The following is a 12819-nucleotide window of genomic DNA, read 5'->3' as shown; positions in this document are numbered from 1 at the left end:
AACTCCTGATCTTGTGATTCATCCACCTCGGCCTCCCAAAGTGCTGGGATTAATAGGCATGAGCCACCATGCCCGGCCGCTTTTTGTTATTTTTAAAAACTTAATATTTTAAAAGAAAGTAAAAGGAGACTTAAGATTTAGGTCATTGCAGATGCCACATTCCAAACAGGCCTGGTCTGTTATCGGCAGTCACCTGTTCCCACCGTATTTCCACTTTCGCCTCAGCTCCCGGGAGACTCAGAGCTGAAGTCAGTGCCTTGAAGAATGAGAATGATCTAAATCTGTTCAGTCCGCTGTAGAAAGGAAGACATTGCTTCTGTAGCTTTATTTTGCCATCACGCCACTTCCTTTGTGGTGCCCTGGAGCCAGCCACTAGTGGATTCCTCCTCTCAGCTCGGCTTTGCAAGGGATCAAAGTGGGCGAAGTTTCCACAAAAGAACATTTCTTCAGGGTGGATTTACATCTTCCTTTTTCTCTGCATTTCCGGGGTCTCAGTAATTAGGGCACAGTACTACAAATGGCCCTAAAACCCAGAAATTTCCCATCCAGTTCAAGGGAGATCTGACTCCAGGCAAACAAGACTGTACGTTGCTGCTGGCACCGAAGTTCCAGGGTGAGGCAGGATTCCCAGGTGAGCGGCACAGGCTTGCAGCTCTCATCTTCCGGGGCTGCCGTTCATAAGCTCAGTTTGCTGAGTAGCCATGCAGATGTGTTCCTGCAGAACCGGGCACATCAATTGCAAGCCTGGGAGTGGGTTTGTTTTTGTTTTTCCTTATTTGTGTATGTGAATCTTTTAAAAGTCCAATGAGAAGAATTGGTTTCGTTCTCTAGCTTGGGGAGGTGGGAGGAAAGACCTGAAGGCCTGCAGTTCTCTTTTTTTGCATCGGAATAACTAGCTTAGGTCTCATTTCATTCTCTTCAGCTGCCTCCCAGGGACCGTGCACAGTCCCCTTGGCCTTCGTTCCCGTAGAAGGGCTTGGTTGTGGCTTGTGGCAGTGTCTCCTTCATGATGTCACCTGAACGCGTGAATAGACTAGGTAGCTGTTGAGTCATAAGCTGTTTGGGTTAGCGCTTGCCTCAGAGTGGAGAAGTGCTGGAGAAGTGTCTCGAGATTTGGAGGGGAGGAGACGCCTTCTGAGGTTGCTGCTCGTCAGTGAAGACACGTTGAGATTTGGGAGTGAAAGATGCCTTTTGAGGCTGCCACCCATCAGTGAAGACACGGAAGTTGGCCGCTTTACTGTTTTCCCTTCCCAGATCGCAGGAAATCTTTGGGGCGTTATTGCAGGAGGCCAGCCTGCTGCTGAGGCAGATGACTTCTGGCATTGCAAAGCGGCAGAGATGCACTTTTGATTACGGCCAGCCAGTTCCCCTCAGTGTGGCTGATCAAGGGCTGGGCGTGGGTGTCGGCAGCAGGAGGCCCCCAGCTGGTTAACTGCTCCCTTGGTGACTCTCAGATGCGTGGCTTCTCTTCACTGGCGCCTGGGTAGAGGATGTGGCAAAGGAACCTCTCTCCTCAGATGCTGCATCCAAAGCTGGGGTTTGATCCCTTTGGTCGATCAGCTTCACGGCGCCACCCCAGTGCGCAAGCCTCTGAACAGCTGCACACGTGGCCACTCATGTGGCCTGCTGACACTGTGTTGCTGTCACCCCTGGCTCTTTCCTCTTCCCCCGCCTTCATCTCCTGGGTTTTACCTGCTAATCAGCTCTCTGCACATGTGGCTAATGCTTTGGTTCAAGCCTACATGACTGGGACTGGTGCAGTAGCCTCCTTCCTGGTCATGGGCTCGTGTATTCCATTCCAAGATCTGGCCCCAACCTCTGCACACCCTGTGCCCTCCGCTGCCCCTGGCCACTCTTGCTTCCCAAGACGTGGCTCATTCTTTCCTGTGCTACACTCAGGGTTGTCTCCAGACACTCCTGTTGACCCCCAGTGGCCTGGCTGAGCTTGGTCCCGCCCTCTGTGAATTCCCGGGTCCTTGCTAGTGCCCAAGGAGCTGCGTTACTCCTCGCCAGCTGTGTCAGAGCTGCCCAGGCAGCAGCCCCCCTAGAGGGCATGTTCCTTGAAGCAGGAACAGTCTGGCTCCCTTCTGCCCCCAGCCCCACGCCAGACCTGCCTCTGGGCCCCAGTTATGGACCCGCACCCAGAGTCTGTCCAGGCAGCCTGTCACGGCCCCTTCTCCTCGGGCTGACCGGGCACCTCTGCTGTCCTTGCAGGTGTCTGGGCTCATGGCGACTACTGCAGAATCAACCCCAAGACTGGGGGCATCATCATGCTTGGCCGGAGGTAAGGGCTGCGGAGTTGGCTTCTCTTCCCTGCAGCCTCACCTTCCGGAGGCATGGGGGTGGAGGAGGAGGTGCTTTCTGTAAAAGTCAGTGCCTTCCTGGGCACCCCACTCCACTCCAGCATCGGTGTCCACACCTCTCACACCGACCGGCTGGTGCGCCATGGTTCCCCACCCCTGTGCCCATGCACACACTGCCGCTGGGCCTGAAGACCACCTCCGAGGAAGCATTTTCTGCTCAGTCTGCGACATGGCTGACTGTCCCCCATCTTGGACCCTTCCTGTGTCATTCCTGGGGTGGGGCATCCCTGTGCCAGCTTCCTTCCCAAGGGCTGGGTCTGGGCATGATCCACGTTTCCCTGCCCTGTGATGCGGTTCTCAGGTAGGGGGTGTCAGGGTGGGGGTCCCCTGGCAAAGGCACAGCAGTGTCCACACCCGCAATGGGGGACACGTGTGCAGGTGGGGAGGGAGCAAGGTGACAGATGTTCCTGCACAGAGGTGCCTCCCTCGATGTCGAGCTTTACCCTGAGAGGGAGAAAGAGCCGGGTGGCAGGGCAAGGAGCTGGGGAGGGGAGTGTCCATGACGTGTCCATGACTAGTCCATGTGGAATGGAGAGGGGCTGACCGCCCTCCCGTGGGACCCCTGGGACTTGCCTCACTCCAGAGCTGCAGTGTGGCCCTGACCTCTTCTCTCTTTCCAGTGACGGCACACTCAACCCCAACGGGGTGCGGTTCGGCAGCTCGGAAATCTATAACATCGGTACGTGCTTCCCCTCCCTGAGCGTTCTCCAGTCTCCAGGAAGGAGGAGGGTCCTGGCGGGAGCCCCAGGGGCCCTTTCCAAAGGCCCCACCTTTGGCACGACTCTGGCCCCTTGGTCTCTGGTGTGACAGTGGACGTTTGTGAGCCTGACCTCCCTTCCAGAACATACTTTGCCCACACTGCCATCCTCATAAAATCTCGAATGGGGTCTTTAACGTCCCTTTGCCCATCCTCTTCCTCATTATAGCTCATCCTCCTGGTGAGTTCTGCCAGATTGGTTTACTTGTGTCTATCTACTGTTTTTTTTTTTTGGAGACAGAGTCTTGCTCTGTCACCCAGGCTGGAGTGCAGTGGTGCAGTCTTGGTTCACTGCAATCTCTGCCTCCTTAGTAGCTGGGATTACAGACATGCACCACCATGCCCAGCTAATTTTTGTATTTTTAGTAGTGACGGGGTTTCACCATGTTGGCCAGGCTGGTCTCGAACTCCTGACCTCAAGTGATCCGCCTGCCTCAGCCTCCCAAAGTGGTGGGATTACAGGCGTGAGCCACCATGCCTGGCCAGCTTGCGTCTACTCTTTATGGTTGAAGAAACGAGAAGCACAGAGAGGGTTCAGGATTGCTGAAGGTCACACAGCACCATGCAGGACACCAAGCACAGAGAGTGTAGGCCTGTGGGTCTCACAGCTGCACAGTAGAGTCACCTGTGGGCCTTCAAACTCCCCAGCCCAGGGACCCAGGCCCAGCCCAGGCTGCAGAGTCGGTTAGATGGCCTCGTCCTCTAGTGCTTAGGTCAGAGTCCTAAACTTATGTCAAGGTCGTTTGTGTGGCCAGGGTAAAGAAATCCTGATGTCTGATTCCAGCCTTGTTCCTCCCTCCAGTGGAGTCCCCACCCCAGGCACCTGCTTCCTTTTTTTCAATTTTTTTTTTTTTTTTTTGAGACAGAATCTTACTCTCTTATACAGGCTGGAGTGCAGTGGCGTGATCTCAGCTCACTGCAGCCTCCGCCTCCTGGGCTCAAGCAATCCTGTTACCTTGGCCTCCCGAGTAGCTGGGTCTACAGGCATGCACCACTATGCCCAGCTAATTTTTGTATTTTTTGTAGAGATGAGGTTTTGCCCTGTTGGCCAGGCTGGTCTACTCCTGAGCTCAAGTAATCAACCCACTTCGGCCTCCCAAAGTGCTGGAATTACAGGTGTGAGCCAGTATGCCCGGCTACCTGCCTCCATTTTTGGGAGGCCAACAGGGTCTCACTCTGTTGTCCAGGCTGGGGGGCAGTGGCGCAACCATAGCTCACTGCAGCCTCGACCTCCTGGGCTCCGGCGATCCTCCTGCCTCAGCTTCCCAAGTGGCTATGTCTGCAGGCGTGTGCCACCATGCCTGACTTAGTTTTTAATTTCTGCAGGCGTGTGCCACCATGCCTAACTTAGTTTTTAATTTTTTGTAGAGACAAAGTCTCCCTATGTTGTCCAGGCTGGTCTCAATCTCCTGAACTTAAGTGATCCTCCCATATCAGCCTCCCAGAGTGCTGGGATTACAGGCGTGAGCCACCAAGCCCGGTCCTCTTTTTTATCTTGAATTAACTTCTCATTAAGTAAGGCCCACATCTGGCCTCCTAGTAGAACATCACCCATCCTGCCAAAGCTGAAGCTGTGTCTGCCTCCCCAGTGATGGGTTTTCTTCCACTTGTGAAATGGCTTCCTCAGCAAATGTCCCTCCAGGACACTCCTCTTGGGAGGGCTGGGAGAACACAGGCACCCCGGTAGGCCTGGGGCCCCCAGCTTGCCCCTCCTGCTCGGCCAGGTTGTTGTGAGGCTCGACCCCGCACTGAGGGGCCCCCTGCGTGAATGTGCGCCCTCCCCTGTCTCCACAGTGGAATCCTTCGAGGAGGTGGAGGACAGCCTGTGTGTCCCCCAGTATAACAAGTACAGGGAGGAGAGGGTGATCCTCTTCCTGAAGATGGCCTCCGGGCACGCCTTCCAGCCTGACTTGGTTAAGAGGATCCGTGACACCATCCGAGTGGGCTTGTCTGCGCGGCACGTGCCCAGCCTCATCCTGGAAACCAAGGGCATCCCGGTATGGCCATCTCCCGCCAGCGAGGAGACCGCAGCCATCGCCCCACGAGCCCACACGTTGAGGGGCGCTTACATCTGAGCAGCTTGCTGGTGCTTTATATATCGTTTGTGCACGTTGCCTAGCAACGCCATCCTCTCCCTGCCATCCTTTTTCCTACCCTTCCTAAGACTGCATTTAAAGCAGCTTCTGCTAAATACCCATGTTCGGAGGGTTAGCAGGCCCAGCCCTGCAGGTCCAACTGGCTTCTCCCTGCTAACCTGGGGTTTTAGTGTATTCTCAAAATTTTTAATGAGAACATTAATTTTAACTTTTTATTTTTTATTTTATTTTTTTGAAACTGAGTCTCTGTCACCCAGGCTGGAATGCAATGGCTCAATCTCAGCTCACTGCAACCTCCGCTTCCCAGATTCAAGCAGTTCTCCTGCCTCAGCTTCCTGAGTAGCTGGTACCTGGGACTGCAGTCGCATGCCAGCATGGCTGGCTAATTTTTGTATTCTTAGTAGAGACGGGGTTTTGCCATGTTGGACAGGCTGGTTTCAAACTCTTTACCTCAAGTGATCTGCCCACCTCAGCCTCCCAAAGCGCTGGGATTACAGGTATGAGCCACTCTACCCAGCCAATTTTAATTTTTTAAAGTGCTGCTGGGAAGCATTGCTCTTGCCTTTTAAGTTCTTCCGGTACATACAAGACTTGACTCTTTTTAGAGGCAGGTCTTCTGAAGGCTGTGTCGTCATCCCCCAGCCCCTGGCCCCAGTACACTCTGCTTCGATTCTAAGTCAGGGAGGAGGAGGTTCACCCAGAGTGGATCACAGCTTTCATTTGCATTGCTTACAAAACGGGTGCCCTGCAAGCTGACAGAAGCTGTTCTGTGTGTGTGTGTATGAGTGTGTGTGTGTGTGTGTATGTATGTGTGTGTGTGTATGAGTGTGTGTATGTATGTGTGTGTGTGTATGCTTCGATTCTAAGTCAGGGAGGAGGAGGTTCACCCAGAGTGGATCACAGCTTTCATTTGCATTGCTTACAAAACGGGTGCCCTGCAAGCTGACAGAAGCTGTTCTGTGTGTGTGTGTATGAGTGTGTGTGTGTGTGTGTGTATGTATGTGTGTGTGTGTATGAGTGTGTGTATGTATGTGTGTGTGTGTATGTGTGTGTGTGTGTGAGTGTGTGTGTGTGTATGCACACAACAATTTAAACAGACAGTGGCAAGCTGTATTTGAAGCCTACGGAATGGCTGTTCATTAAGGAGAAGACGGGACCAGACACTCTCTGGGTTCCCAGGGGAAGCTGACGTCGTCGTTGCCCGGAGCAGGGCTGAGTCTGTGAGGTATCACTAGAGACAGGGTTTACCAGGTCCTGGAGAATGTTGAAATATGCGATGCCGTTGACTTTGAAACCCATAGATCATTCTCTTTGCCTTAAAAGTTATTTCAGCATCTTCAAAACAACCTGTGCAGGAGTGGGGGCTGGGAAGAGCGCTTGCAGCACGGCCACGGCATGCAATCCCTGACCATCCCTGGAAGACTGACTCCCACTCGGGACCCTGTTCCTCCTCCCGGCGCCTGTCCACATCTGCACTGACTCCCACTCGGGACCCTGTTCCTCTTCCTCCCGGCCCCTGTCCACATCTGCGCTGACTTCCATTCGGGACCCTGTTCCTCCTCCTGCTGGCGCCTGTCCACATCTGCGCTGACTCCCACTGGGGACCCTGTTCCTCTTCCTCCCGGCGCCTGTCCACATCTGCGCTGACTCCCATTCGGGACCCTGTTCCTCCTCCTGCTGGCGCTTGTCCACATCTGCGGTGTTGGTTCCCTTTTGTGGTGTCCACACGTTTCCTTTGCGTTCTGGTTTTGTGTGGGAAGAGCCCTGCAGCTTGGGGCTTTTTCTTTCTCTCTTTTTTCATCTTTTTCTTTCTCTCTTTTTTTTTGGTTGGTGACTCTTGGCGGCTCTCTGTGGGGACATTGGTGCTCTCCAAGAAGGTACTTCTTGAATCAGTGACCCTTATTGTCTTTTCCTGATGAGGGTCTAAGGTTTTCCTTTGGCGAATCAGTGCTGTCTCATCTGGAACATTTTAGGGAACTGGAATTTGAATTTGTCCCCTTGGCTTTATATTATTGAAAAAGAACTTGGGTCTTTTGCTGCCAGAACAGTTATTACCAAACCATATCTGATCACGAGGGTAGTGGAACAATTTATTCTGAAGGGCGAAAACTCAGCACGTTTCTTTCCTTGGTCATCCTGGCTTTTGTGGGCTTGCGGCCAGGGCTCCCAGCGGGGCTCTGGGCCCTTTTTCTCTCCAGATAGGGGCTTCTCCTGGGTCCATTTGGGAAGTCTTTGGGAGGGTTCCTCCAGATTTTGGAAAGCCCTTTTATTTTTGAGCCCTCGTGGCAGGCTTAGGAGAGGATTTACCTCTTTGGTTGCTGAGCTAGGGAGGGGTCCAGCATCCACAGGGAGGTGACATGGCGTGGCCCCAGCCTGCCCATTCGGGAACTGGACCCACTTCAGGGTCAGAAGAGGACCACTGAGGTCTCATCTGCAAAGTCCCAGGGCCTTGCTGAGGCAGGAGAGCCTGATGCAGGTCTGACCCTTCACATGGTGCTTGTGGGGAGTGGGCTACCCTCCCCTCACCACCCCGAGAATAGCCTAAGACCGGGGCGCATCCGAGCGGTGGGAATGAGCGGCGGCCCATCTCTGCCTCTGCGTGGAGACGCTGCCGCTTCTGTTCCCTGGGAAGCCAGCGCCATTTTCAGCATTTAAGGGGTTCCTGGCGAGTGCTCAGGAGAGATCTGGGCCCAGAGCCAGCTCCACTCCTTGTGTTGAGTAAGACCGGTCCTGTCTCTGGCCTGTGACATGAGGAGAGGAGCCCCTCGCCCGCCCGCCACAGCTCAGGGTGGTGATGCGGCACTAATGGAGTGAGCGGCCCTGGGGGAGTAGGGAGGCTCTGGCCGGCGCAGTCCTTGCTGCCAGCCTTCACAGCGGGTCCTCTGAGGGTCTTTATGCACAGGGGCTCTGTCACTTAGCCCTGGCCCCCCCTCTACCCTTGAGGCGTGACTTTGGGCAACTCAGCATCCAAGCCTCAGTTTCCCCATCTCTAAGATGGGTTGACAACAGAGCCTCTCTGGTGGGTGCCGTGGGCCACAGGGTGCCCAGAACGCAGTCCCCGTGCCTCGGTTTCTGTGCTACCTCCGCTCACCATCAGCCTTCATTCAGAATAGGTCTGCATGCCCTGCAAAGCCCTTCCACATACCTGATCTCAGTTGCTCTCTGTGCAAAAGTCAGAGAGGCTTTCCCTGCATTTCCTGTTTGAACAATGTCCTGGCCTCCATCTTTAGCTTTGACAGTGTTTGCCATGGTGTGACTGTGGGTGAGTTCTTGTGTATGTTCACATCTTTCTGTGTGGAGCAGAGGCCACTTGAGGACAGGAACCTTGTGGGTTTACCTCCTTTTCTTCGGAGCTCAGCTGACTGCCTGGCAAACGGCAGGTGCTTTTGGTGTCTGGTGAGTGAATGGGGTGTGGGGAGCTGGTCCTCTGAGCCTGGTGAGGTGGGACAAGCTTGTCTTCCTCACACCCATCTTACAGATGAGGAAACCCAGAGAGATGAGGGGTCCTGCCCAAGGAAGTGGTGTCCATAGTCAGCTCCGCCTTCTGCTCACCTAGAATAAAGACCTGGGGACCCTGGGAGGGTCATGGCCAAGTGGAATGGACTCCTGGCATTTGAGGGCTTCCCACCTGTAGCCCTCAGACAGCCATGGCTGTCCCAAGTTCAGCTGGCCTTTGCTTGGGTCATGGCTGGGATGCCTGGCCCTTCCTGACAGGAGGCTGCTGGGCTCCTGTCTACCTGGGGAGGCCTCGTGCAGGAGCTGGTTGAGGGGCAGGGGGACGGCAGCTTCTTCCTTTCTCTTTCCCTTTCCTCTACCTTTCCCCTCTCCCCAGAGGAAACAGTAGCAGGATTTCTTTTAAGAGGATGCTGCTGTATTTGGCCAGTGGGTGGAAGGTGGCGGTATTAGCTCCTGTGAGCTGCATGTGGACCCCTGTGTGAAGCGTAGCGGGGCACAGAGCAGGCGAGACATTTGTGTCTCACGGTGGGAGGGCCAGCGACACCACATGAAGTGACAGGCAGGCCCTCGGAAGGAAGTCGGCTCTTAGATCCTTAATTAGTTCACACGTCGACTGAATTTTTCAAGTGAATGAATTTTAATTATATCTCAGGTTTAAAAAAAAAGGCGCCAGTGATCGAGGGCTCGGGCAGAGGAGCGGGCTCTGTTGCTCCTGAAGTTTCCTAGCCCACAGTACACCAACACTGCCAAGGGCTCATTTGGATTCAAGGTGAAATACATGTGCCGTGAATCTTAGAGGGAGCTCTGAGTGTTTGGAAAGGGCCCGACTGTGAGAAAAAGGAATGCACCGTCCCGTGCAGCTGGCTGGCTCCGAGAAGGAGGAGTCCTTGGTACTGTGAGGACGCTCTTGCCTCTAGTTCTAGGAAGCTGGGCCACTTCTGAAGTCATGGCAATAACTGGTCTTTATCATAGAATAACATGTGATAAAATATATAGAGAAGTATAAAAAAGTATAAATAAAAGTAAAATCATAAAACATAGTAGCTAGGTGCTTGTGAGGCTGTGTGTGCCCTGACTGATTCACCCTGACTCACAGCCCTGCAGCCTCAGTGCTGGCACCCCCCGTTTCATTCAAGGAAATGAACTCAGGTTCAGGAATTCACCCAGCATCGCCCAGATGGGGTGGCAGAAGCCACATCTTCCCTGAGAACTTTCTTGCCCAGGGTGCCTGCTGGGATTTAGGAATGATCTATGCCTGCATTTTTATCCTGGTCAGGCAGACCCTGAACCCTGAGAGACACTCTTTTTTTATATTCCCATCTGGAATATCCACTGCCGCGGTCAGTGGGGTGTCTGGAGGGCCCTCCTGAGGCCACCGTGGATGTGACACGTGGCGGGTCCCAACGGGGCCCAGTGGAGTGTGCAGCGTTGGAAAAATGAACGTGCTCGTGGTGACCTCTGGGCATCTTTGAAATAGCCCCGCTTTCTCAGCAGCCATGCCAGTGGCAGCGTGGGGGCGGGGGTGGGGTTTGGAGGGGGTTAGCGTTGGGTTTCAGCACCGGACCTCGAAATTGCCTTTCAGAACAGGTTTTATCCCCCACACACAGAGGGGACAGTGGTCAGTTCAGCGTACTCCGGTGCATGTTTGCAGACCTGGTGGGAGGAGGGGCATCTTGGAGCTGAGACCCATTTGCTCTTGGCGCTCCAGGTGGAGCTGGGCCTTTGGGGCCTGGGTATACCCAGGGCTGTGGATTCTCCCCCCTTCAGGTTTAAATGCCGTTTCTTGTTTTTCTACCTTTCCCTCTTAGTATACGCTCAATGGGAAGAAAGTGGAAGTTGCCGTCAAGCAGATCATCGCTGGAAAAGCTGTGGAGCAAGGAGGTGCTTTCTCGAACCCTGAGACCCTGGATCTGTACCGGGACATCCCTGAGCTGCAGGGCTTCTGAGTCGGACTGGCTGGCGTGTCACTCAGCTGTACCTGTGTGTACTGTTACTTGTGTGTGCTCAAGAAATTACATAGAAACCTACAGCTGTTGTAAAAGGCTGTTTGCACCAAGTGTTCTGTAGGCTTGGGGAGGGATCGTTTCTCTGTTTTGTCGTTAAATCTGGTGGGTACCTGGATCTTCCACACGCTGGAGCGGGATTCTGGCCTTCAGAGACAGGGAGTGTCTGGGCCGCACGCGTGGCACCGTGGCAAGTGTGTCTTTGCACACACAGTGCAGTGGGAACGGTGGGGCTGGTTGGTGCTCAGGACAGACACACTCCTGAGCCAAGGTCTTGGCTTCGACCTCCCCCTCCCGTCATCCCATTTTGCTCTGTGAAGGTGCAAATCCCTTTCTTCCCTTCCCGTCTCAGGCTCTCCTGTTTTCCCTCAGGGTCCAGCATACTTTTGAGCTTTAGCTGTTACAAAGGAACCCCTGTGACTTGACACAACTTTTCACAGCTGCTGTTAGGACCAGCGGTCTGGGTGCTCGTGTGTCTGTGGCATGGATGGAATGTAGGCCCTGGAGGACCGTGCAACTAGAGCGCGCTTCCGGGCCAGCTTCCCTCCGAGGAACGAGTGGATTTCATGCAGGATCTCTTTATTGCACAGACTCTGAATGGCTTTACATGTTTCTAATGTGACTTAGGCGTGTGAAGCAGCGGATGTCCACCCGTGTCCCTCATGGGTGAGCCCTCCAGCCGTGAGCCCAGGCAGCGCGGTCACCGAGGGTCCTCCTCACCAGGAACCGTATCCCTGCGCTGCCTCCGCCTGAGAGTCGCCAGGGGGTTCCTGTCGAGATCATGTCATCAGCACCCCACCCCTAAGTCAAGTCACGGGTTTCCATAGCCAGGCAGTTGGTATGTATCATTCAGTTCAGCATATGAACTTACATCTGTAATCTGATGTTCATTTTTGTATTTTTTGAAACTGAGCACAATGAAATCCTTTCTTGAATCGTTTTCCTTTTGGATTATAAAAATACGGGGTAAAGTGCTATGATGAATTTTATGCAATAAATATATACAGGTGTGCGCGTGCACCCACAATGCGTGTGCAGTGTGCTTGTGTAAAGTTTTCTCTGAAGGGGGAGACTGCATCTGCGTGTGTGAGGCTGGTGGTGCTTGTGCGCCCGCCAACAGCTGTGCCCTGGCGTTGTGTGGTTCGAATTGTTGGGGGCACTTCCCAGGGCCCTGGTACTTACCCACATTCCCTTGTGACCAACTGGCCGAGCGCTGCTCCATGTGAAGCCAGCACCCTGGGCCCCCTCCACCCTGAGACTCCCCAACACCCAGCACCAGCTAGGTTTCTGGACGTCAGCTCCTTTCTTGTCATCGCAAGAGCTGCATGTCACTTGGTTGTGTCTGGCTGCATGCCATGGAATCCAGGCTTGGCCCAGCAGCGTTTTCGGCTCTCACGTCACAGGAAGTTGGAGGCAGTCCATTCTCCTGGGGCCGGGCAGCGACTCCACAGTGCAGCAGTCCTGGCTCCTGTCTGTTGCACTCTGCTGTCCTCAGGATGTGGCAGTCATCATCTTGGCCCTGGGTGGCTGCCCCACCTCTAGTCTTTCATCCGTGCTCTAGGCAGGAAGAAGGTGGGAGTGAGAAGGGGGCTGGGTAAAGGCAAAAAGCTGCATCTCTGGAGTGTGTCCCTTTTTATCCACAAAATGATGGCTTTTCTGGAAAGCCAGCAGTATCTGCTGGGGCTCACCAGCCAGCATGGGGACACGAGGCCGCCTTTGCTACAAGGGCATCTGGGGGTCTTAAGTATTTCAAACAGGAAATACTCAAATACTGCTGTTCCCTTTTTGTGAGTTTCTGACAGCTGCTGTAACAAACTTCCACAAAGGCAGTGGCTTAACACAGCCCCAGTTACAGTCCTGGAGGTCAGAAGTCGGCTGTGGGTGTCACTGGACTGAAATCAGGGTGACGACAGGGCTGTGTTCCTTCAGGAATCTGCAGGGGAGAATCCATTTCCTTGCCGTCTCCTGCTTCTGGAGGCCACTATGTTTCTGGTCTGGTGGTGTCCAGTTGTCTTCAGCAGTGGCCGGTCACACCCTCCTTCCGCTGCAGCTTTCTGACGCTGACACTCCCACCTGCCACTTTCACATGTAAGAACCCCCTGTGGTTGCAGCAGGCCCACTTGAGTAAGTCACGATAATCTCCT

General features: G+C 54.1%; 1 protein-coding gene across 1 annotated transcript in view; it reads left to right on the top strand.

Moving 5' to 3' along the window:
- Positions 1-11699, top strand: part of AACS (acetoacetyl-CoA synthetase) — a 60905-nt gene extending 49206 nt beyond the window's left edge. Inside the window, exons 11-14 of the mRNA XM_011948391.1 lie at positions 2215-2284; positions 2984-3042; positions 4915-5117; positions 10481-11699. Of these exons, the coding sequence (XP_011803781.1) occupies positions 2215-2284; positions 2984-3042; positions 4915-5117; positions 10481-10618 (470 nt within the window). The 3' untranslated portion in view covers positions 10619-11699. The remainder of the gene's footprint in view (positions 1-2214; positions 2285-2983; positions 3043-4914; positions 5118-10480) is intronic.
- The last annotated feature ends 1120 nt before the right edge of the window (positions 11700-12819 follow it).

The sequence above is a fragment of the Colobus angolensis genome, unplaced genomic scaffold (assembly GCF_000951035.1).
Source record: "Colobus angolensis palliatus isolate OR3802 unplaced genomic scaffold, Cang.pa_1.0 Scaffold28, whole genome shotgun sequence".
NCBI classification, from domain to species: domain Eukaryota; kingdom Metazoa; phylum Chordata; class Mammalia; order Primates; family Cercopithecidae; genus Colobus; species Colobus angolensis.
Note: the sequence above shows the minus strand (reverse complement) of the source record. Positions and strands in the feature narration are given on the sequence as shown.